Raw genomic sequence first — 26,248 nt, 5'->3', positions numbered from 1 at the left:
CACAGACATGACACCATCCACCAGCACAAGGAGGAATAAGCCCTCTGAAGACAGAACCAGACAACGCACCGAGCACATGCACAAAACAAGCCCTAAGAAGTGTATTATGGTTTTGATACATTCAAAAGCCTCCTTAGTCCTTTAATAAAACTTCTGATAAGTTTACATGTCCTGCTGGAATCTACAAATGTTACTGCTAAATTAACCGAGCAGCTTCAGCCCCAGCGCGGGCCACACCAGGGAAGACCGGCTGTGACTACCTCCCTGACAAGGGGACAACTCTTCTCAGAGCCGGGATGGCTGCAGCCCTGGGCCCCGCCGAAGCTGGCAGAGCTTCCCACGGTTGGCTCACCGGCTCCCAGCTGTAAGTGCTAATGGAAAAAGACAGAAAGAGAAAGGGAGAACGAGAGACAAATAGACAGAAGCATGGAGGCGGGAGCAAGCACAGGTCCGGCAGATGCCAGCCTGTCCGAAATATTCTAACAGCCCAACTTCCCTGATACCCACAAACAGGACCACAAGATTCCAGTTTATGGCTCAGAAAAGAAACCCCACCTCATGTTTGCTCCTGGCCTTGTTTAAGAGGCAGAACTGTAGCAAGGGGGCTCACACTTGCCAGCCTTCCATGACACAAGCTGGGCCTTTCTCCTGTGATTATTTCCAGTCTCTCCCCACAGGCAGGGTGGGGCTGGGTGGGGGACCAAACCCCCCACGCCCCTACCCGTGCTTTGAGCGAGTCTTAAAGAGAAGTATATGGTCACCGACATACTAAGCAGTTCTGCCAAAACGGCCAGAATGAGTCACCCCCAACTGGCAATGCAAGACAGTGCCATGGGGAGGGCGTTTTTCCTAAGCGACCCGGAAGGGCAGTGAAGTGCCATGCTGAATGCCAAGCCCGGCTGGAGGAGCCTGGTCTCTCTTTGTTGCATGTCTTCCATCCATACAGAAATTGGAGATGACCACAGATGGGAAAAATCTCCGTTTTGAAGCTACATAGTGATCATGGCCCTCATCACGGCTTACAACTCGACACACCCAGGGATGAGGTCTGAGCTGCCCATCATCTTGAGCAAACAAATAAAAGCACAGAGGCTTCAGGCCAGGCAGTGGGCAGCAGTGCCAGTACCACCCAGGCCCAGCAAAATAGCTGTCACCAGGGGTGACATGAGTGACAGAGCTCAGAACAGGTGCAGTGTCATCTGATCCCACCCCCTCCCCCCCACTGCCACCATATCAGCCCGACAGCAGCAGGGATGTGGACCTGTGCAAGGGGGACCTTCGCACACCTGGACCTGGACTTCCAGGACAACATCTACAGCGACTTGAAGACAGGAAGCAGAGGGCCACCGCGGCCAACCAGCTGCCAGCCTCCTGGGACACGGCAGCCAGAGGAGGGGTACCACACAAGGCCCAAAAGGCCAGTCTCCCCGCCCCAAGCTGCCCTGTCAGAGTCAGGGACCATGCAGCCATCAGAGGAACCCTGCTTTCCAAGGCACCAGCTCCTCACCAGTTAGAGAGAGGCTGAATTAAGCACGTTGCCCACAGTGGCATATCCTGTCTGTCCATCTGCTGACTGTGTCTGTCCCCCTACATATTCCCACTCCGGTTCCTGGCTGATGGGATGTATTCTGTGTTGCTCCCAGGCTGGTTCAGCAACAGAGCCCAGGGGATCATTTTACTCCTGTTTCCCACACACTGACAGGTACAGGCCCAGCATCTTCCCCGAGTCTCCTTGGGCATCTGACAGGGGAAGGCTGAACAGCACAGGACCCCAGGGAGCCTCCTCTCTTAATGTTCTTTCCAGAAAGGCACAGAATGCCGCCCAGCACCAACTCACAGCCCTCTAGCAGCTTCTGCGGGAGCTCCTGTCCTATGAGTCACAGCCCCACGTCCCTCCCCAGCCGCTGCCACCAGCACCACCGGCTCCCAGCCCAGACCCCACATGGCCAGCAAACGCCAGCGACATCACACTGAAAGGCCACTCTGTCTGCTCCTGCAGGCACGTGCGGCACCACGCCGACCACAAGCTGGACTCCCACAGCAGCTCCTGACAGATTTCACTTAGATCTCAACGACCCAGGGCAAGGACAAGGTTGTGCAAGGACAAGGTTCTTGAGGACGCAGCCGCGGCAGACGGAGGGGCCGCGGCGGCCACCAGCCCCACGTGCCGCTTACCTTGCCGAACTGTTCGAAGTACTGCTTCACGTCTTCCACCACCGTGTTCGCAGATAATCCGCCTACAAATATTTTCTTTGTTCTCGTGACCATCTGCAAGAAATGACAAGAGGAGGACACGGGTTAACCAGGTTATCTGAAGCAACGCTCACGAAGGCGCGGAAACAAGCCGCTCTCCACGTTCCTCTAGGAAGGCAATTTCAGATAAATTCGAGCTGTACAGCGTGGGCCTTTTAGACATCTCAGAGCGCTGGAGACAGCCACGCTGGAGATCTCGGGCCTTCAGGCCACAACCTGCAAGCCTGGGTTTCATACAGACACAGAGCGGACTTCAGAACCTCTCAGCCACCATACACCGGTTCATTCTGATTTCTGGCACAAAGAGCAAAGTGGCACATCAAAGCTATTTTAAACCTAAGAGATGTGAACAGAACAGAATCACGTGCATAAAAATCTGCTGCCCAGAAAGTACCATAAAATTTGTCAATAAGAAACTCACACATGGGCACTTGGGTGGCTCAGTGGGTTAAGCCTCTGCCTTCGGCTCAGGTCATGATCTCAGGGTCCTGGGATCGAGCCCCGCATTGGGCTCTCTGCTCAGCGGGGAGCCTGCTTTCCCCCCTGCCCCCGTCTGCTGCCTGCCTCTCTGCCTGCTTGTGGTATCTCTCTCTCTCTCTCTCTCTGTCAAATAAATAAATAAATCTTTTTTAAAAAAGAAAGAAAGAAAGAAGGAAGGAAGGAAGGAAAGGAAAGGAGGAAAAAGAAACTCACACATCATGCAAACATATGGATGGGCTGTCTACACTGAGCTGACAGACGCCAGCCCTGCCCACAGGGGCCACTCTTGGAGCTCGGACCTCATTCTCCTTCCCCTTTTGATTCCTCACCATTCGCCCTGACTCACTCTACACTCAGTCAAGCCCTGCTAAGCCCCCAGGATCCGCCCCTTCATCCATACAAGCCCTTCTCCTGAGAATGCCTCTCTGTGCCTAGATCTCCCACACCAAGTCGTAACCATCCCTCAAGATCCAACGACCTTCTCCTAAAACACAAGTTATCTATGCCGTAGCCACGTCCAGAAGCTGTCCCCCCCTCTTCTGAAACCCTAACACCATACCCACCAGCCTGTCCTGGCACCCACTTCTTCCCACCCAGTGCAGAAGTCATGGATGATCCTGTCTTTCTTACTTCCTCCCCAGACACTGAGTTCCTGATTCCTCTCGGTTTCCTCCCTCCACAATGCCAAGTATGTACCAGGCACAGAGAATCCCACACCAGTGGGACCCCAGTGTCTTCTCCGATGGGAAGAATGAATGGCTGTGGTCAAGTTTCAGAATCCCAACAGTTCCAAAGCAAATGACACAAACAGTTCAGAGACAGAAACGAACATCCTGGGCGGGAGCCAAAAGTGAAACAAGAAAATAAATCTTATTCTGAACACTGAGTCTAGGCTGTGTGTGTGTTTCAGTTTGGGTTTTTTGTTTGTTTGTTTTTTAATGTGCTACTAAGAAAAATTTTATTTAAATGTTAAATAAGAACAGGGTCTTACCTATTTGGCTGCACATAATAAAAGCCTAAAGTCTTAACCTGACAAGAGAAACTGTCACGAAGTACGTACCTAGCAAATCATAATGTTTGTACACTTTAAATATCTCATAATTTTGTCAATTCACACCTCAGTAAAACTGAGGGGAAATGTTTTATGAGAACATGTAAATAAAAGCATGACTGAAATCCCAAAAATAAGTGAATAAGATGATGCCGAGAATGTTAGACACACACACACACAATGTCATTTGTGTCCATGACAATTCGATGTGGGAGGCCTAAATACAGGGGCTGTGGCTGCCAGGATCCCCACTGTCCCCCAGGCTGAGACACCCTGGCTGAGGGAACAGAGTGGTGACCAAGCCACCTCTCCGAGGAGTACCCTGGCTGAGAGCCCCCTGGGTGGGGATGGGTGGGCTGTGCTGAGGAGCGCTGCCCTGAGGTCCGGCCCCATGCTCTGCACTGCACAGTCCCAGATGGGTGCATCGGTCCCAACTAACCCCCAACTCCCATCAATCAGGATTCACGATGGCCGTGAACAGAAAGAGGCTCCCAGACTTCAAGGAGCTCCGGCTTTGGCTTGGCAGCTTCCGGGAGGGACACGTGCCACCACAGCCCACTGACGGAGCCCCACCTAGAGGCTTGCTGCATGATTTTACTAGGACATTGTGCTAGCAATTCTGCACACTTCCTATGGGCTCTGAGAGGCATGCAGTGATTACACATGTGTTTAAAGCTGTGATTTACCACTTTTCGTCTCTTTTCAGATGAATGGGAGAGGAGATTGAGATCATGGACGTGGGAACATGCTACAAAAATCACACCAGCACCTACAGTGCCAACTCCAAGAACCTCTCATTAACCAGTGGGCATCTTATTCTGCTCCTTATTGTCCATCTCCCTTCTCAGCCCTTCCGTAAGTCCCTCTGGAGGACAAGGTCACCTTCCCATGAAACTCCACCAGTCCCTCTCCAGATTTCAATCTCTCCCAACACTCCCTTGACTGCCAAATTTTACTACCCTAACTTTCCTAATGGCATTCATTCAACAGATACGTTAAGTGCTAGGTGTTAGAGTCTACATTCCAATACAATGTAGAATTTAATCCACTATAAAATGGAGATATAATAATTAGCCTACCACGCTAGGCTCCTATTAGGACTAAATTAAACAACATATGCCAAAGTGTCTAGCAGGACACCAGGCAGATGCTAGGTAAGTGGTCACCGTAACCGAATCCAAAGTCAATTACTACATTCATCCTTCAAGCTCAGAATAAATGTGTGACAGAAAGATATTTCACACAAAAATCTTTGATAAATCTAGTCTGGGTGCCCCGTTCTCTTCCACTGTAATTTCAAAACCACTTTCCTGCATCTCTACATGATTTCAGATGGGCAAAGACTCCCAATAGTTTCATTTCAGATTTCTCACTCCTTTTTTTTTTTTTAACCCAGCCAAGTAATTAAATATCTATAAAGACACGCTACTGTGATCCACAAACATGCATTAGTGGAATTCTCAACTTAAAGAAACTCTGGAGCAGCATTCTATAAGATGAACCCTATGGTGCCATTTATACATTGTTTTAGAGACAGGTGGGTATAGAGCAGACCCTATTTATATTCTAAATGTTCACATGGACCCAGGCACTTAAATGAGTAACGTGTCTTTGTCCCAGATAACAGAACTCAACAGAATGTTCATTCCCCAGTAACTGGTTAAATGGAAAGACCCCCCCCCCCCTTACAACTCTCTACAGTTGCTCAACAGCCATAAACCTATCAAGCCAGAGCTTAAACACTGGGGCAGCCAGCCAGCCATAAATCTACACAGTCCCCAAAAAGTCTGTAAAGTGCTTTTTTTTTTTTTTTTAGAAGGATGAGAAATCCCAGGCTCCAGACACTATGCTGAAGAGCCCAGCTTACTAAAACATCCTCTCCAGAAACGGGCTCAGATACGGTGATCCCACTCTTCGGCAAACACTAAAAGGAAACTGGTTTAATCAAAACCTTCCAGACATGGGCACCTGGGTGGCTCAGTGGGTTAAGCCTCTGCCTTCGGTTCAGGTCATGATCCCAGGGTCCTGAGATCGAGGCCCCCATCGGGCTCTCTGCTTAGCGGGGAGCCTGCTTCCCTTCCTCTCTCTCTGCCTGCCTCTGTGCCTGCTTGTGATCTCTGTCAAATAAATAAATAAAATCTTTAAAAAAAAAAAAAAACTTCCAGACATGAGAAGGCCAGTGGGAAGATGTGCAACACTCAGTTAGCTGCCCAACAGTGTCCTGGCTTTGAGAGAGGAGAGTAAGGCCAGAGGGCAACAGGGCTCTACACACCAGGGGCACACTGGAGGAAATGGGTGGGAAGGGTTACTTTGGGAATCCTGATGCTATCACCGCTAGATGGACGGTGCAGGGCTTGATGACTTGCATTCTGAAGAGGGATACGGGAGGCAGGCAGACAAGGCTCTAGAATCACACGTTCTACCCTGTTTCCTTCCACCTCCAGGGCTGCTGGCGAGGACAGGACAGGGGCAGGGCTAGCTGTCATGTCCAGGCTCCCAGTGGGACTCACTGGAGGTCCTCAAATTCTTATCGATACTATCAAATTTTCTGTGTCCATGTCTGTGCGCATGCGTGCGTATGTGTGTGAGTCTGGGGGAAGTCTCTAGTCCCGAACCTTCCATCTCGGCTGCTACTTGCCCCAGGAATTGCCCAGCATCCCCAGAGCTTAAACCCTCTTCTGACCTCGGAAACAGCAAGCAGGACACGTTACCGCTGGTCCCCGACTCCACAGTGCTTTGTGTTATAAAAAGTCCTCTCCACCCACAGTGGAGAGAGCCACCTGTGTTTTCTTCCTGCGCCAGGCCCTTTGGGTAACTGTTTCCTGACCCACAGCCCTCACGCCCATATAGCACTTAACCACACAAAGCAAGGGAAGCTGGCCACTGCACACCAAAAGGCTCAGGCAGCCCCAGGCGGTCCCCACCGTGCCCCCAAATGGGAAGAGCCATCCATCTGTTCCAGAGAAGGCTCCATCCAAAATCCATTAGGAAAATAAGCTTAAATGTCCTTTGCATGGAGTTTTTGGTGGAGGGGTTGTAGAAAACACTTCGTGCAAATGCTTTCCACTCTTTAAGACACTAGATACCCACCAAGAGCCCAGCACCCTTGCGGACAGCCACCTCTCCAAACACTCCGAACAGACGCCCTTGCCCTTCCTTTTATAGTCTAGGGCGGCACTCTGGGAAGTGGGGTGTGTGTGTGTGTGTGTGTGCGCACATCAGGGGGTTGGGAAGGTTCAGGGTCTCACAAATCACGGCTGTACATTCTGCATCTAGACCCGTAATTTAACTAAACACCACTGCTCTCCACACCTCCTGGCTCCACAAAGAAAACCCCAACAACCATTTCAGTTTGGAAAATTGCTGTTTACCCATAAGAACTGGCCAAAGCCAGCTGCTAACCAGAGCTGCCCAGAACACCCCACCTTCCTGCTTCTGACCAAAGAGCTGCTTTTTTTTTTTTTATTTGAAGTTTCAAAAAAATCCCTTTTAAAAAATGTGTTTGCATCTGAAAGGGTCACTCAGAGTGGGGCCGCTGGTTGTATTTTTATAAAACAGGATAAAGCAGATGAATGTGCATGTGTCTGCATGTGTGTGTGTGTTGAAAGCAGAAGGCAGAGGTATTAGAAAAGAGAAAGTACTTTGAAGAATGAGACTGATGGGGAGAACTTAGCTCTAGGAGCTCTGTCCTAAAGATAATAGTTGTCACACAATAAAACAACAATAACTATGGGGTTCCTGAGTGGCTCAGTCATTAAGTGTCTGCCTTCGGCTCAGGTCATGATCCCAGGGTCCTGGGATTGAGCCCCACATCTGGCTCCTTGCTCAGCGGGAAGCCTGCTTCTTCCTCTCCTACTCCCCCTGCTAATGTTCCCTCTCTCACTGTGTTTCTCTCTGCCAAATAAATAAGTAAAATCTTTAAACACACACACACACACACACACACACACACACAATAACTAAACATGTTTCTCCTCCTGACAAATGCATGGAAAGGTAGGACGTGGCTCTGGAGAGTCTTCAATGGGTAGGAGAGAAGCCCAGAGAAATTAAGTCAGCTCTCGCCAATACCACGTTCCTGCAAAGAGCTCAGATTCCCCCTTTGGTGACACACATGAGTCATCTTCACTGCCCAAGAGCACTGATTCATTTACAGAAGCTCTCCCATGTCTGGGAGCCCCAAGGTGGAGACAGTCCAGGGAAGATGTTAAGAATGCTAGTGCTGGGCAGGACTCAATAAGCCTGACTGCCCATCATCCCCATTCTACAGATGGAAAAGTCAAGCCCCAGCAACATGGCTCATGTGCTGGTTAAAGGCAAAGCAGAATGACGAGGGAGAATGGATGTGTGCGTGGGTACCATGCAAATTCCATCTCAGACTCTGAATCTGGTGAACACTTTGTTCTTCAGATTCTTGGGTAAAACTGTGTGTTTTCATTCAAGTGTCGGTTCCCTGCATCTGAAAATTAAGCCCAGCCTTTGTAGGGCAAAGAAGCTCTCGCAGGGCTAACCAGGGTCACAGAAGTCCTGAACTCCACAGCCCCGTTCCACAGGGAAGCTTCCTCTGAGGGACATGCCCTCTAAAACTCCCATGTTCCCCCACTATTTTGTTTCCACCCTTCCCTCCTGCCTCTAAACTACCACTCTTGCTGCCACAGTATCTGAACGCAGTGGCAAAACTCACTGAGCACACAAAAACAGAACCCAGGTACTAGAATTATCTCCAAATGATTCTAGAATCATATGTGGAAAAAGACCACAGTGAACAAGTTGACTGGAGTCCCCCCAAATTCACAACCACCCAGGTCTTTGGAAATGTAAGGATCTTGCAATGAAATCATCCTGGGTGCAGGGAGGGCCTTAAATCCAATGGCTGGGTTCTCCAAGAGGAGAAGGGACACACGCTACCCCTGAAAAGACCATGTGAAGATGGAGCAGAGATGTGTCTACAAACCAAGGAACCCCAAGAATTGCCCGCAACTACCAGAAGGTAGCAGAGAGGCACGGATGGCTTCTCCCTCACAGTTTCCAGAAGCAATGAGCCCTGCCAATGCCTTCACTGCAGACTTCTGGACTCCCGAACTGGGAGAGAAGACATCTCTCAGCTTTAATCCCTGCAGGCTGTCTTAATTTGTTAAGAAACCAATATGAAGACCTACCTGGGCCAGGAGCCCTACGACATGACAGCCCTCGCCTCACCTTTTCTTGGTGACCGTGGAGCAGAAGTCCACATGGAGGCCCCCGCCATCATGGAGGAGGAGAACACTGCTCCCACATGGGATGGTCCGAATCTACCCTCCCAAGGAAGGCAGCCCACGCTCATCACGCGCATACCCGCCTTAGGGGGCCACAGGGGCAAGTCTCTGCCCCAGAAGGTAAGGCGATACCTATTGGGAGATGAGGGAGCGTCCCAAACGCTGCCCAGTGTTGCCCACAGAGTCCAGATCACCCTGGTATACCACTTCCTACAAGCGGGGACCAGGGCTCACAAACAGGTGCCTACAAGACACAACCCAAGCGGCCGGGAGGAGACCGGGGTCTCCTGCGTCTCCCTTGGTGCTCAGAATGCTCTGCTCTCACTGCGCACCCCCTCACGAGCTGCCTTACTCTGCCTCCTGTCAATCCCAGGTCAGGTCTCAGCCTCTCTCCCACAATCAAGGAAATGGAGACTCGGAGATGGTATGTGTCTGATGTCTCACTGCACCAGAGTGAGAAGAGACAGCGTCAAAATCTCCCTCCTTCTATTCACTCAAGTGTCTCACACCTTCCTTTGTGTCTAAGGTGGTCTTCTTTCTTCCCAGCGGAAAAGTGCAGCGGGGCCACGGGAGAGGACAGGGCACCAGGACGAGCAAGTCTGATGCTAAGATGCAGAAATGACAGGCCAGACGCTGCTGGTGGGGATGGACGTAAAATGACACTGTCCCTCAGACGATTACACAGGGGTTACTAGGTGACCAACAGACAGGTCCACTCCCAGTGCGTACCACCCAGGACACACCCATCTGTCCACCCAAAGCCTCACACAACATGTTCGTTGCAGTTCGTAGGAGTCAAAAAATGGAACCACTCAAATGCCCGGCAAGGATGAACAGATAAATTAAGTGCAATATGATCTGTGGAAGGGAGTATGATCCAGCCACAAAAAGGAACAAAATATGGACATATGCTGCAACATGGATAAGCCTCAAAGACATTATGCTAAGTGAGAGAAGCCCATCATAAAAGGTCACACATGCTACAGGACTCCATGTGCAGGAAGGTTCATAACAGGGAACGCCGCAGAGACGGAAAGTTGATTAGTGGTTGCTCAGGGCTGGGGGAGTGGGGATCATGATGGCAAAAGAGTAGGAGGTTTCTTTTGGGGGTTCTGAATACGCTCTACGATGGACTGTGGAGATGATGCATGTATCCGGGAATATTCTAAAAACCACTGACCTGCACCCTTAAATGGGTAAGCTGTATGGCACGTGAATTACATCTCAATAAAGCTGTTGTAGGTTTTTTTTTTTTTTTTTTCCATGACAGGCCAAAAAGATCCCTAAATAGAGAGTCTGTATGCAAAAAGGGTTTAAAAATAAACCCACATGTCCCAGAAAGCATGCTTTTGCCTGCTACTGTATCCACCAGCTACATCCATGTGCTCTGCTTCTGCCCCTGGTTGACCACTGGACAAAGGTGTAACAATATTTGATGTTGCCAACTGCAGAAATTAATTTAACTTCAGAGGAAACTAATTATAAATATAACCGCCAATGTTTTTCCAAGCTCTCTCTCCCCATCTATAGCTACGAGCCAGAGAGCACTGGGGTTCAGGCTACAATTTGGCATTCCCTCTAAATAGCTTTAAAATTGGAAGGAAAAAAATAGCCTTCCTCTATATGGGGCTGGAATATAATTTACACACAATTATCCGGCATAGTCAGGTTACAACATTACCTCTGATTAAAACAACAGTAACTCACCTACCAGAGAACGTGATCTCGTAATGAAATGATCAGGCTGCTCCGGCAGGCTCCCACCTCCAGCTCAGAGCCCTCTGCCTGGCTCCCTCCCAGGTTAATTTAAAAAATACTACTTCCTTTTACCCTTGGTGGGGGGAAAGCTGCTGCCTGCATGGGTGACCTGTCCACAGATCAGTAACAAAGAGTCATATCCTAATCTGTGGCATTGGATGGGGGGCTCCGGGGGTTAGCAGAAAGGGATGCAGAGACGGAGGGCTGCCTTGCAAAGCCCAGGAAGTTAAAGATCATGACCCATGCATCAATTGACGCTGGGGGGTGAAATGGCCGGCTGGCCATCACCCCGATCACAGGCACCCAACCTGTTCTGCACCCACAGGTAGCTTCTCCATCACACCACCCTTCTTGGAGCCCCCACTCCCTAACACTCGCCACAGAGTGAGTCACGGGAGGCCCCAACAACTCTCTCCGGTGTTCTAATGATTGCCAATACGGAGATGCAATTAAAACCCATCAGCTTTTACAGCAGCGGTATTAAGCGAAATTAAGTAAGTACCCTTTACTGTTGCTGAATTTGCGAGGCAGCCGTGCATCCCTGCATACGAAAGAGGTGCCTCCAAAGCCCCAGCGAGACAGCGGAACAGATTCTGAGTGAACCCCAGAAAGAGGGGAGGAAGGAGGGCCCGCCGGGATGGCGGGGCTGTTGGCAACTCTGGCCTTCCATCTGTGCCTGTCACGGCCGCCCGCCCTGCAGCCTGGTGGGATTCTTCTCAACACCTGGAGGACGCCTCATGGTGAGGTTAGGGCCCTGGAGGCGGTGACGCCAACGACAGTCCAGGGTACCCCACGGTCCAGGCTGACCCGGCCTAGGGCAGTGATCCAAAGGACACACCAATCCTCACTTTACAAACACGCTCTCTCTGCCCACCTGCTCGCATCGCCAAGCACATCTGTGTCGACTAAGGCAGAGTAAATCCGACCTGGTGGGTCGGATGAGAGGAGGTCAAGTCGCAGTTCTGGGCCTCCCTTCTCCCCTTGAACCCTGGGCCACAGACCCCGGCGTGGGCAACACCAACTAAGGCAGCGAATGCAGAATAGGAACTCCAGGAGAGCTCCCGGTTCCCAAACTCCTCCCTTCCTAAGACATTTCAGGTCAGCCTGGAGCCAAAGCCAGAGAGATAGTTTCTCCACGGAACTGAGGTTCTTCGAAGCTCGCTGGAACCAGAAGTCAACACGCATGCCTTCCCGGACGGCCTGCTGGCTGGGAGGGCGCACATACGCTCTGAGAAGGAAAACCAAGCTTGGGAGGGAGTTCCCTCCCTTTGGGGAAGACTGCCTGAGAGAGAGACTTCTAGAACCCACCCCGGTGAGAACTAGACCCCTTCTTCTCATCAGCAACCACGCAACGGCTCCTCTTAGGAAGGGAAAGCAGAGAAACTTTGCTGGCAGGCAGGTTCTGAAGCCAAGGCCGCCCATCCCCCAAGCCCTCCAGTTGATTTTGCTGAAAGAACAAATGGCAGCCTTAACCCTTAGCCTTGATTACCTTCATTAGCATATTTCAGATGCACACGGCAATCAGTTCTTGATGAGCAAGTTTTACCTAATCCACGAGCCGAGCCAGGCTGCGGGCTCCCCGACACTCCCGTTGCGCAGCCGCCCCCGGGCCCAGCAGCACCCCAGCATCTCCTGGGGCATCTTGAAAACCTAGAGAGGCCGGCCCCACCCTCGGAATGCTGATCTCATTGGTCGGCGGTGAGGCCTAGGCATCTGTAGTTTCTAATCATTCTCCAGAAGATTCTAAGGTGCCTTCGGGGCTCTAGGAAAAGCGGCTTGAACCAGGGAGCACTGGCTTGAGCCCTAACTCAGCTATTTCCCTAGTGTAACTGCAGGCAAGCCACGGGAAAAGTGGGGACAAGAGCTACATGCCACAGAACTGCTCTAGGCATCACCAGAGAGAAGTATGTGAACACAACTGGCACACAGCAGGCGCTCAGAAAAGGCTGAATAGGAGAGTGACACTGGAGCCCGAGAGGGAAGAGAAGACAAATGGTGGAGAATTGTCTCTGGTGACACACTCATCCATTCATTCTCTCATCAGACCTGTTTTGAGGACCTACTGTGAGCCAAGTCCTGTGCACTAAGCTCCATGTATGTTAAGCAGAGCGAGATCTGCCGTCTGCTCTGAAGGTACTTCCTGTCAAGGAAGAGGCTGTGTTATGACAGCAAGATGGAACTTTGGGGGCACCGGGCTGGACATGACTTGAGGCTTGAAGATCAACAGCAGGAGTCGCCCGGAAAGAAAGGGGAGAAGAACCTCCCCAGCAGGAGCAGCGGCATCTTCCACCCTCGTCAAAAGACCACAGGTAGATATGAATGACTGTGGCCAAGGTGTTAGAATGAAAGCAGGAGAGGGCCAAGCCCAACAGGGAAGGCCCTGCAGGCCAAGCCAGGGAGGCAGCAGAAACCTACACAAGGCCAAAACAGGGAAGCCACTCTTCACTCAAGAAAGAGAAAAAGCAGGGCCATCCTGGGGGGTGGGGTCCTTTAATGCTAGATGCTGGCAGGGAGGCCTGGACAAGAGGGGCTAGGAAAGCAAGCACCAACCAGAAGGAAGGCATCTAGACACCAGTTCTAGTGACCAGCATGGGGCCTGGGATCAGTTTGCCTCATCAAGTCCCTCCCTGTTCTACCACCCACTGTTCCAGAAACATGAGGGAGTAGGGGGAAGGAGGAGGGCAGGTGGTGGAGAAGGCAGAAGGAGAGATAAGCACATTGCACCCTCGGTGTGGTCGTCTTTGGAAACACACTCAGCCATCTGTTAGGTCATAAATTTTACTTGTCAAGAAAAACAAAATCAAATTTCCCCCACCCCCAGGATACGCTGGTCTGGCCCCTACCACCTGCCACAAGTAACTTCCTTTGAGGAAAAGGGGGGAGCCAAGGAGTGTCTGCTGTGAAAGAGAGAAGCCAAGAAAACCATGAGCAAGGCTTTCCACCATTTATTAAATGTCTTATCCCTAAAGGGATGGAAAGTGATCTTTCTAAATCCAAGAGGGTTTTAGAGGCTGAAAAGAGCATCAGATTTAGAGATTCTGGAGATGAAAGGGTCTGCTTCCAACCCCAGCACCCCAAACCAGCAAGCAATAAAGTAGAAAGACCAACCCACGACATTCCATCCCATCCATATACACTAGGTGACCCCGACCAAGCTTCTCAGAACTTGGGTTTCTCCTTGACAAAATGAGATTAAAAGAGTTACACATGAAATGTGCTTAGCATGGAGCAGAATGACAGGTTCATAAAAGTTCCTCTTCCCCTCCCAACTGCCTTCCATTTTCCACCAGTGACTTCAGCTCTCTTTAGCCGTGAACGAGGATCAAACCTTCCCTGCCTGCCCCACAGACTACACCACAGGAAAGAGAAGGGGAAAAAAAAGGCAGCTGGAAAAGGCATGAGGCGCCCTCTGTAAATGTAATGACCAACGATGATTCTACTTCCCAAAGATTTCTCAGATACCACCCTAAATCAGCTCCACCTCTAGTGGCAGCACTGGGCAACCATGGTATTTCCATGGGCTGAAGATGCTCTCACAAAAAAGGATGTTATCTCGGTGCAAAGTTATGTCTTCATCTGCCTTCTCCTAGGCAGCCCCTTACCCTACAAAGAGTAACAGACTGTTCCACAGAGGAAGGTCATTCTCCATAAGAGATAAAACTGTCTGTGCCTCGGAGGTAATATTTCTCTGCTACACCAATATCCTAGTATGTCTGTGCTCTCCTCATACCAGGAACATATTTCTATAAATCCTCACATAAAAGAAAACTTTATTTTCCAGAGGAACAAATGAAGGTGGTGGGGAGGGAGGGGAAAGGAAAAAACATTCACCAATCAAACAGAACGCTGCCTGTCAGGAACTTCACTAAATGCATAGTGCTACAGATGTTTTACAATCATGATGTCTGTTCTATTGAAAACACTTGCACGAGGCCAACCAAACAACGGAAAAGAGAGAAAGAAAAGACATGTCCCCCAACGTGCCCAACCCAGCTAACTGGTCTGGGCTGGATGTTTATTGAGGCAAAGAGGTAACTGGGGACCTGTAACTGTCAGCCAAAACGTGGAGGGCTCATTTCAGAGTCCACTCTGGAGGGCTGTCAAATCAGCTGCACAGCCCAGCAAATGGCGCACAGTCTCTCGGAAGGACACTTCATCCTGGAAGACCAGGGTCTTCTATGGGAAAATTGCTCTGCACCTGGCAAGTGCTTAATAAAATCCAGTTCTCTTCCCTCAAGGAAGGACAATCTGCCCAGTTAAAACCTCATTTGTTCCACACCATTCATTCCTTCCACAAACATTTGTTCAGGCCCACTATGCATAAAGGTACTGAGCTAGGGATTCGCAGCCAATCCACTGTGGTCAGGAGGGCCTCCCCCACCCCTCAATCCCGAAAGGAAGTCTCCTAAGGGAGAGCCGTGGTCAATCAAGCCCCCAGAATGGAAGTTTCGTAAGTCAAGGACTTTGTCTGTTTTGTTCACCGGTATATACCCAGCACCTGAAAGAAGGCCTGGCCTATAGCAGGCAAAGAATAAATATAGGCTTAAAAAAAAAATGAGTGAATGAATATTTCCTTCCCTGTATTACCCAGTCTGTGGATGATTCCAGGTCCCTAAGCATCCACCCCATCTTCTTTCTTTCCCCCTTCGGTCATTCTGAGCATTCCTTATTGCTGGCACAATGAGATAACAGGTTCATTCCTAAGAAGAGCTACCCAAAGTTCTATCCAAGAGCCCCAGAACACAGATCGCTGCACCAGAGGGCCCTGTTGGACAGAGGCAGACAAACCTTCCCCTACTAGTCAGACACACACAGCTGGTAATCTGTTAGAGGCATCTTGAGATACAAAAAGGACAACTGATGCCTCTGCGAACCACTTAAAAGGCCACGTCAAATAGGGAAGGGCCTGAAACACCTGGCAATCACAGATTCAGTGACAACAACTAGGGTCTCTATCACCAGCCCCTGATTAATTCCATTCGAAATCAGATGTTAATGACCACCCTAGTCACTTACCCAGGCCCACAGGAGCCCAAACTAAATGATTTAGTTCAATGCCCTTAGAGCTCTCCCAGGAACCTGATGAAAACACTCAATGGCACAAGTATGCAAAAAAAGACAAACCCATGAAAAACTGTGAAAGAGTCAGAGAAGGCTTCAAAGAGGAGAGGCTTAACTGGGGCTTTAAAGGATAAGTAGGAGTGTTCCAGGAAGGCAAGAAAGAAGAGTGGTTGGAATCACAGCAGCATGACACATCACTGTTTCAGGACCAAAAGTTTGGTACGATCAGAAATCAAGTGGAAAGGAGGATTTGATGGGCGATGAGGACCGATGCATGGGTTAGATCACAAAGGGTGTTGTAGATCATAGCCAAGGAGACTAACCTTCATCCTTTAGACAAGGGTGCTATGATTTTAAGCAGAGGAATAACACGGCCAGCTTTGTGGTTTAGATAAGTCATTCCGTAGAGGGCAGACTGGAGAGCTTGCACACAGAGACTGTAAGGACGGTTAGAAGCTTATCATAATAGCCCAAGATGAAGGGACCTTCAACTAAAGCAAGGATCTTTTGCATAACAAAGCAGGAAGAGATTTAAGAGAGAGTAGGAGACAAAATTATCAGCCCTGGGTAAATGGCCAGATGCAGCGATGAGGGAGAGGAAGTCACCAACCATGATAAGGACTTGCAGAAGATGTAGGTTTGCAGAGGAACGACAGATGTGTTCAGTTTGGGTACATTAAATTTGTCGTGCCCAGAAGACAATTTACATATCTGTTCTGGAGCTCAGGAGAAAGATCAGGACAGATGACTTAGAGTGAATTCACTGGGAAGAATCCCACCATCTTCCGGAAACCCAAAGCCACAGCCAGAGAACCAATAGAGAAGCAAGAGAAAACCATCTCGCCAACTACAGCAAACAGCCCCTTGGTCTACGCCCCTTCCCTTGAAGATGAGTAAGTCTGTGACTGTTTCAACCAGGAAAACACAGCAGAAGAGATGATGTGTGACTTCCTGGGCTGGGTCACAAAACGTGCTGCAGCTTCCAGCTTGTTCGCTGGAACACGCATCCCTGGGGACCTGAGCCAGGAGGAAGATGTCCAACCACCCCAAGGCTGCCATGTTGTAAGGAAGCCCAGCCACACAAACAGACCACGTGTGGGAACTCCATCCTCTGAGCCATGCCTGCCCAGGCACCAGACAGATGAGTGGATAAGCCTTCAGATAAGTCCAGCCCATTGCCACCAGATCACCATCAACACGTTAAGCCTTCCCAGCTGAGGTTTTACCCACGGCAAAGCAGAAACCAGGTCTTCTGCCAAGGCCTGCTTAAACTCCTGACCCAGTAATTTCCTGAGTACAATAAAATAGTTGCTTCAGGCTGCTAAATTCAGGGGTAATTTGAAACAGAGCAATAAGAATTGTTACAGTAAAGTTAGGGCATTTCAAACCAAAGGCAGTGGTCGGCGGTGTCCAACAACACAGAGATATTTAGAGAGGTAAAGAGGCATCAGGTCTCGGGGCCGCTGGGTCCAGATCTCAGGCACACAGTGTCCGTGGTCAATTTTAGGACACGTAGGATGGGCAGTGTGTGGAGCTGGACAGCAATCTCTGAGCTGTCACACAGACACCTCCCATGCAGGCCCAAGCGTGTGCCAAGCCCCAGAGTGCTGGCAGTCCGGGCTTAGTTGCAAACATTCCTTTAGGGAGGAAATCTTACTGCAGATGGCAACTGGCACTGAAGATTCACCCATGAACATGAGAATGGCCCCCCAGGGACACCACCAAACACTTGCCATGGTCAACTTTGCCTTTAGAAAGGCAGTGAAGTCTAACAGCATCAGATTTTCTTTTTTCTAGAGAGAAATGGTTTTTATATTTGTGATCACTGTAAATAGCAACAGTTCCAAGAGGCCACCTTAAAACAGCAATCTGTTCTAAGAGCCCTTTCTTGCCCTTAGCCAAAAGCCCTCTTGTCTTCCTGTGCAAAATCGGGATTTAATACGTGGGATACACCTGAAGCTATGATCATCTTGCACACTTGTTCTCCGACAGCTCTGCAGCTCAGGACAGCTCACTTCCTGTCTAGAGACCCAGAGCCAAGTCAAAGTCATTGCTGGAATGACTTGGGAGAGGGGCATTCCCCTCCCAAATTGTCCTATCTCCCGGACAAGACAAATCGTATCTCTCCCCGCCGCCCCATGCCCCAGCCAAAAGGCCGGCTTGGTCTTCCGCTCTGTTCCTGCTGTTCACAGGCCCTTGCTCCCCCAAACCTTCTCTGTGTCCCAGAGATGACCCAGATCAAAGGAATGTGTTAAAAACACAGGGACTGAGCCACCTGAACCCTGCAGAAGATTCAACCTGCACAAAGAGAGACCCAGAAACAGAGTGTGTTGTACAATTAACCCAGAGGAAAGACCTGACCTTCTCAGACCTTCCCTTTTGCCAAATCTCATCATAGATTTGCCTTAGTTTTTTGGTTGTTGTTGTTCTTTTTTTTTTTTTTTTTTTTTAAGATTGTATTTATTTATGTGGAGGAGAGAGAGCATGAGAGTGGAGAGGTCAGAGGGAGAAGCAGACTCCCTATGGAGCAGGGAGCCCCATGCGGGACTGGATCCCAGGACTCTGGGATCATGACCTGAGCCGAAGGCAGTGGCTTAACCAACTGAGCCACCGAGGTGCCCAGAATTGCCTTAGTTTTAACTGTCCCTTAATCAACACAGTTTCTGAACAGCTACTCGGAATAAAATCTTCTGGGAAGAGAAATAAAAAGAACTAGAGTCACTGTCCTGGGCGGGCTGACTGTTTCATCAGGGAGACAGGACATCTGCAGGGACACCGCAAACCATCAGCACAGGCTCCAAGGTTCCACGCGGCTACCGCACCGCCGCTCTGACCCGGGCATGCACGTCCTGGTCCTTGGGCCTCTGTTCCAGCGGCACCCCTCACCCAGGAACTCCCATCACACCTCAGGCCAAACGTCTGTGCTCAAATGTCACCCTCACCAACCTACTTAAAAAACCGCAAGCCCTCCCACTCCCCAGCGCCTGAGGACCTCCTCCCAGCTTCTACAGCCTAACACACCCTCTGATTTACTTATATTATTTTTCTTTAATCTTTTTTTTAAAGATTTTATTTATTTATGTGACAGACAGAGATCACAAGTAGGCAGAGAGGCAGGAACAGAGAGAGGAGGAAGCAGGCATCCCGCCGCACAGAGAGCCTGACGTGGACCCTGGGATCATTACTTATATTATTTGTCATCTGCCTCCCTCCTGCCGGAAAGTAAGCTTCATGAGGCCAGGAACTGTGTCTATTTTGCTCACAGACACACTCCCAGGAGCTGGGTCATAGGGGACATTCAGTAAATACTTGATACATGCATGCATGGACATTCTAAAGCACAGTACCATGACCCTATAGTCACCATGAACGACCCCTCTGTCTACACCCGCGCGGATGTCAACTGTACCTGAACGGTGCCACTCTAGTTCATTCCACTTCCCATTGTCACTAAATGATGTTTACCCGTGAGGCTGAAGCTCCTTGCAGGAAGAGACCATATTTATTCATGTTTGTATCTCCCAAAGCATTAGCTCTGCTCAAGTAGATAATCTATTGAATCTAATGTAAAAATCAAATTGCATGGAAAACAGGCAAAGAACACCCAGCTAATATATGTAAGTACCTGCATACAGCGCTAGAGTCTCTGAAAATACCAGGAGAAGCAAGATGATACACATGTGTAAAGTTCAGTGCGGCAGCCACTAGCCACACGTGGCTACTTAAATTTAATTAAAATTAAGTGTCATTAATACTTCAGTTCCTCAGTTACATTGGCCGCATTTCCAATCCTCAGTGGCCACATATACTGGACACTGAAGAACGTGTATCTCCTTCGTTCTGCTGGATAGCAGTGACACACACAGTCCTTGCCCTCAGCATCCAACCCTCTAGTCGAGGCCACGGCACAGAAACAAGGAGGACCAGGAGGAACAATCTGCTAACCAGTCATAAGGGAACCGAAGAGGGCTACAGGGGTTGAAGGGGAGAGGGGTCACTCACTGCCTGTGGGGAACAGAAGAATCAGGAGAGGCTTCGAGGCAGGGATAGAGACACTTAGGAGAACCTCTAAAAATGAGTTGGGGGCTTTATGCAGACAAGGGGAAGGTTATTCCAGAAGACTGGAGAAAGTCACAGGCAGAGGGGCACCGGGGCACGGTTCTTAGAGCACAGGTACGTGGAGACCTGTGTGACACGAGGCTGGAAGGGCCTAGGTGAGGCTGGCATTCCAGACAAGACACCTGGGCTAGACCCCGTGGGCAGCCGGAAGCAGCATACCTGTGAGTCCAGAGCAGGGTGGAGGGGCTATCGGGGAGGGACCACCAGAGACAAAGTCAGAACCCAATTAGATGAGAAGTCCTGATGCAAGGTGGCAGCAGGGACAGAAACAAAGAGATGCGTGGCACCAAGAGGTGCACTGCTAGGTATGCAATGACCCTCGGGGGTGACAGAACATTCAAACTCAAAGGATCCAGGGTGCTCACAAAAGCAGAATCCGCCTTAGAATGTAAGCATCTAGAAGGCAAAACCCACATTCACTCAGAGCTTGTGAGTGGGGGGCTCACAGACCACTCTCTGAGGCCACCATGCTTTGCCCACTCGAAGTCTGAGAACCTCCGTGTGGCAGATCCTGCATCAGTCAGCCTGGCGGACGTGTGTGTGCTCCTCAGCCTGCTCCCATGTCACTGTCACTGCCATGAGGCCGGAAAGATGTGGGTCTTCCAAGTTCCCCGCTGGCGCTGGCAAGCACCACCCCCAACCAAAATCCAATTCTGGCCTCCCAAGCTGCCGCTTTCAAAGCCAAGGGTTACATGCTCTGTTCAAGTTCAGCAGCCCAGCTTCCCCAGTCCCTCCCGGGCCACCCACTGTGGGTTAAAGACTTATTTATGCACACTCTGGGGGCTCCACGGGGAACAGTTCCAGACACAGAACAGAGGCCTTAACCAGGTGCTTAGAATGCAAGGCACAACTTGGTTAATGCTATTGTAGGCCTCCACAAAGACTCGGATGCATTTCGGCAAACAGCTAATAATAAAAGCAGGAGGAGGGGAGAGGTGGAAAAAGTCAACCCGGCATTTTTACAGGGGATCATCCTCCTCCCCACCCCCGCCACAGGCACCTTTGTGACAACTGGCTTCTCTCTCCAATTAGCCTATTTTCAGCAGCCAATATCCAATATGCTGGGCCCGCTATTCAAGAGCCTTTTATCTCGCAGGCACATACTTTACAGAAAAGAAAAAGGAAAGGATTTCTAAAGTGGCCAGGCCAAAAAATAAAAAAAAAACTAAGAGGATTGGGGGGTGCTGTATTCAAGAACAAAGAAAATTCTGGAAACCTCCTGAAAGGACCCTGCCTGCCTCTCCCTATTAAGCAATCAAGAGCTGACAGAGCGTTGGACATGTAGCCGCTGAGGAGTGTGGGAGGCCGAGGGCCACACAGGGGGCCACGCTGCTCTCCCCACCACGTCCAGCCTTCCCCTTATCGCCAGCCTGCAGGACGGAGCAGGGCCGCTGCCTGTGTACAAGGGGGACTGCGGGGAGAAGTAAAAGAAGGGAGAAACCAATCTGAGAAATAACTTCCTGACAGGCCGACAGCTGACATTCTGAAGTGAACACAGGATCTGCCAAGAAATCATCAGGCCTGGCTTTTCTCTCCCTGATAGATGACAAGGCAAAAAAAAAGAAGAAGAAGAAGACAATGAAAAAGAAGAAAAGGAAGAGGAAGAGGAAGAAAAAAAGGATGAAAAAGAAACAACCACAGCCACACATATCTCATAAATCACAACTTTTATTGAATGCTTCACCACATAATGGTAACAGTCAAATTGAATAAAGACACCCTTCTGTAAAGTAAGAGCTGAGACACGCCATCTCCCCCAGCCCAGGATGGACAGGAGGGAGGACTGAACTCTGAGAGAGAAAGGCTCAGGGAAAGCAGAGTTAGCAGTGGAGACAGGCGGTCATTTTCCTACTTGATTTTCAAACCATGGGCACCGAGGAGTCAGGAGAAGCGGGGTGACCCAGGAGCAAAGGCACACAAGAGAACAAATGCGTGAGCCAGGGTGGCAGGGCTGCGTCCTGAAGGGTGTGGGGATGGTATTCAGGGGATCAGGGGTGAAGGAAGCACTCCAGACAGGTTTATAGAAAACGCTGAGAATGGGTAAAAGCAAGATGAAAAGTCGGTGAGCGAACTCCAGCAGAGGAACGTCAGACCGCGGGCCGGCAGTTTATCACCGGGAGGTTCACCCCGTCAGAGAAGCCCAGCCCAGCCACTCTCACAGGTAACATGGCGGGCCCAAGTAGTGACAGAAGAATGCAGCTTCCTCTCATCTGACGTTCCCACTTGCTCCCCAAGTCAGGAAGAGGGGCGCTCAGAGTGTGGTATGGCCTTCCTTCCTCAGGAAAGACCAACTCACTCTGGAACCTTCTCTCCCACGTGTCCCACTCTCAAAGCTTTGACATGCCCACGCCCCAAACGCAGTAAGCTGGGGAAGAAAGTAAGAAAGGAAGGAAGAAAGGTATTCCTTCAATGCCTCAGTCTGTGGGGCAGGATCAGCGATAGCACAGGGCTCTTTCTGTACCCCACGCTCTTCCTCTGCCCTACTCATCTAAATAAATTCGCTCTGTGGCGTGTTTAAGTAATGGAAAACAGAAAGAGAAATAAATGTATTTCTTCCCGAATTCTGCCATTGGCAGAATCCAAAGAACTAGATTTGTGGTCAGGAAGAGGACTCCTTTCAAGTCCTGCCAAGAAGAAGGGCCTGATGCCTGAACACAGTAGGCCCTCCACACGCACGGGCTGGACTGAACTACGCGGGAGCCTTGTTCACCGGGCCACCATCCCAGAGTCCCTGCCCGATTCCAACCCAGGAGGCAGGCCCCGTGACGCAACACCAGAGGGTGAAGGAACAGACCAGGAGCATTTCTGAGCAAACGCCAGGGAAGACAGGGCTCCCCAGTTCTGGTCAGAGTTAAAGACTGTTCAGACTAATTCCTGAAATCAGGATTGGCTAATTCCTTCCTCGCTGACTCTATCACAAGCACCTTCAAAAAGGCACTTACGGAGGGCGCCTGGGTGGCTCAGTCATGAAGCGTTTGCCTTTGGCTCAGGTCATGATCCCAGAGTCTTGGGATCAAGCCCCGCATTGGGCTCCCTGTTCGGTGGGAGTCTGCTTCTCCCTCTCCTATTCCCTCTGCGTATGTTCGTTCTCTCTCTCTCTCTCTATATATATATATGTATATATATATCTGTTAAATAAATAAATAAATCTTTAAAAAAAGATAGTAAGAAAGTCACTTATGGGTCAAAGTGCTGCCTGGAATGACCACGCACTCCCCCTCCCCTTGGGTGAGGGGAAGGGGAATTGGAGGGTAAGGCAGAATCTCATTCACACGTGTAAGTTTTTGCAACAAATGTGGCTTAAGGCCAAAGGCAGAAATTCTTGACTGTGGAAAACAAATGAGAGACCAAATCTGCCCAAATGGTGAGGACACGATTTATGAAATGTTAATGCTTAGCCGATCAGCTGCTCAGAAACACCTTGTTGGGTTGAGAGCCATCAGCTCTCTCTTCTCTTCGAGAAGATCTGGGAAGACAAAGCTGGGCCTCAGAGTTCTGATTCCTGTTGTCTAAAGCTTAAGTGCAATGAAAAATCCCAAACTGGATGGAGGTTTCTCCATCTCCAGAACACAGGGTCAGGGAGAGGTCGAGACCTCACACGCCCATTCTTGATGCATTTGACTGCACCTCTCAGTGACTCCCTACCTAGGGAAAGGATCTGAGCGCTGGCTGGTGGAAAAAGTGATACTTTGCGGTTGTGTGCTACTGAAGAAGCCAACTCATGGTTTCAGAACACACTTGCAGGGCTGAACTGAAGCAAGAGTAAAGCCTTTTTGAAAAACAAATCTACGGGGGCTCCTGCATGACCCAGAGGAGACAGCCGGGATCCGGAGCCAGACCTGGATTTGGCTCCCAGGTCCGGCTGCCTGCTGGCCGCTGGACCCTGAGCCAAACATTCTACCCCTCCGAGCCTTAGTTACCTCATCTATGAAATGGGATCGTGTTCCCAGTATTGACAGCATTACTGTGAAGATCAAATCAGATTATATGAGAAAGTGTTCTGTATTCCTGAAAACGCAGTGGAGATACCAGTCCCGTGGACTCACCAAGCAATTCCCCCAGCCCTTGCACAAACACGTGATGGCTCTATCTCAGACAGCCATCACAGCTGCAGAGGGCAAAGGGAGCAAGAACTCTAATCTCATGTTGGCGTCCATGGGCGATCATGGAAAGAGAGAAATCTCTCAGGAAGATAAGGGGAAGCACATATCATCTAAGTAAAGCAGGCAGGAGAGTGCAAGCTCAACGGCAGGACAGCATGGCTCAGCCTCTTGCCGTTGGGCGGCCAGGGCAAGAATCAGCAGATGGGGCTTGGTGTGCCTTTGCTGTGGGGTAGACACCCAGCAGCTGGGAGGGCCCCCTGCGTGGAAGAGAGAAGGCAAGAGGAAGAAGAATATGGCCACCTCCACCTCTAAATTCATCCCCTATTTGTTCCCTACACCAACTCCCCATTTCCACCAGGGGCCCCCAAACTCAGAGTGGCTTCAGAGCCTTTATTCCTGCTGGGTATGCCTCGAGGGCACTGCGTTCCACCCTCACAGAAGTCTTACACAGGAGAAGGGATAACGTGACACCGTCCAACCTTCATCATCATCAGTGTGATGAGCTCATCACTGTGTGTCAGGAACTGCTGTAGGCACTTGACGCATACGGGCATTCTGAACTCCCACCACAACCCAACAAGGTGGGAGCCATCAGCTCTCCCTTGTACGGACAAAAGAAACGGAGACTCAGAGTAAAGGACAGAACTAGATTAGGAGCCGAAGCAATGTGTTTCCAAAGTCTACACGCTTCACCCATCAGTCTACACTACCCCTTCTGAACACGATGAGATGTTCCATCTTCTCTGCCAAGAACGCAATGATTGGGTGTCCTTTTCTATCAAGCACACAAGTTCTGGGAAAATGGAGAAGGAGGAAAGATGGGAAAGGAATGAGATAAGGGATGCAGGAAGGAGGAAGAAAAGTAGAAGAGAAAGGGAAGGAGCCGGCAGAGAGAAGGGGTCTCATGTCCAGGTTGTGGGTTCTGGAGTCAAGAATCTAGAGCTGGATTCCTGTTCCGACAGGTGCCATGAGGAGTCAAGAGTCCCACCTTTCCCCCAAAGAGAGGGAGGCTGCAAAGGTCAGAAGAGCAAGAACAATAGCAGCATGGACCGCGGTAGTGGCTTACAGCATGGGACCAGCCCTCCCCCCAAGCCCAGCCCTGGACTAAGCATTTTACGGGCATTATTGCATGGAATTCTCCCAGCAATTCAATGAACTAAGGCTAGTCATCATCCCCATTTCACAGCTGAGGACACTGAGTATTCCCAATGTTAAATCACTTGCCCAATGCCATCTAATGGAGATGTCCAAAGACATCTAACATCGCTGAAAAGCACCCAGCCTGGTCCAAAAACAGTACTGACGTGTACGTGGCTCTCCCCAGCTGTAAGCTGCCCACCTCCGGATGAACAGAACATGGAGCGCCTTTAATACCAAGCCATCCATTCTTAGAACACACACGGCCCCGGAGGTGAGGAATGCAAGGGGGAAACTGAAGACAACAGGGAGCCCGGGTGACATTCCTGATGAGGAGAGGCCTGTCCAGAAGATGCCATTCATGATTAGTAGATGTTGCTACCCAACAAAAGGCCACCAAAAAAAGGCTTACCACCCATTTACACAGAAAAGTAAGCTCCCTTGGAGACAGAATCATATCTTTTATAGGTCTCCCCTCCCCTGCTCCAAACAGAATGTTCAGTAAGAGTTGCTGAACCACCTGACCAGCTCAGGGCCTGAGAAGGCTGCTGATGACTGTTCCCAGGGACTTCAATCTGCCAATGCCTATACTGCATGGCATGACTCTCTGGATTCTGACCCTTTACCCATTATTCCCTTCCTTCCTCTCCCATAAGTCTCACTGTCAGTTTAATCGCACTGGACGTTGTTCAATAAACCCCACAGTAATCAAGCCAAGTCAGGGCTGTAAACACTGGGCACTCAGCTGCCACCCCAGAAGCAGACAATGGCCAAGAACAGAAAAAATGATGTTTCATCTGTATGGGGAATTCCCAGGAGTGACAAGGAGTCCTAGCGGCCACGCTGAAAACATGGAAACCAAGATGACTGTTCCCATAGTGTATAGGACCTGTGTTCTGCGTCCATCTTGCTGAAAGCACTTCCCAACTGTCAACTGCACAGAGTAAACATTAAGTGGTTTCCTTGATAGATGAGAGAAAATAAATACCTTTCTAAATTTTGGATTTTGCGAGGGAATGTAGGGTTTCCTC

The 26,248-nt window shown here is 50.0% G+C and overlaps 1 protein-coding gene across 5 annotated transcripts in view; it reads right to left on the bottom strand.

The window, feature by feature from the left end:
- MSI2 (musashi RNA binding protein 2) overlaps positions 1 to 26,248 on the bottom strand; it is a 386,294-nt gene that overhangs the window by 251,781 nt on the left and 108,265 nt on the right. For all 5 annotated transcript variants that reach the window (XM_045070323.1, XM_045070322.1, XM_045070325.1 and 2 more), the window contains exon 6: positions 2,176 to 2,268. In XM_045070323.1, the coding sequence (XP_044926258.1) occupies positions 2,176 to 2,268 (93 nt within the window). The remainder of the gene's footprint in view (positions 1 to 2,175; positions 2,269 to 26,248) is intronic.

This window comes from Mustela putorius, unplaced genomic scaffold (assembly GCF_011764305.1).
Source record: "Mustela putorius furo isolate JIRA1106 unplaced genomic scaffold, ASM1176430v1.1 tig00003962_pilon_pilon_pilon, whole genome shotgun sequence".
Taxonomy (NCBI): Eukaryota; Metazoa; Chordata; class Mammalia; order Carnivora; family Mustelidae; genus Mustela; species Mustela putorius.
This window is presented reverse-complemented; position numbering and strand designations above follow the sequence as displayed.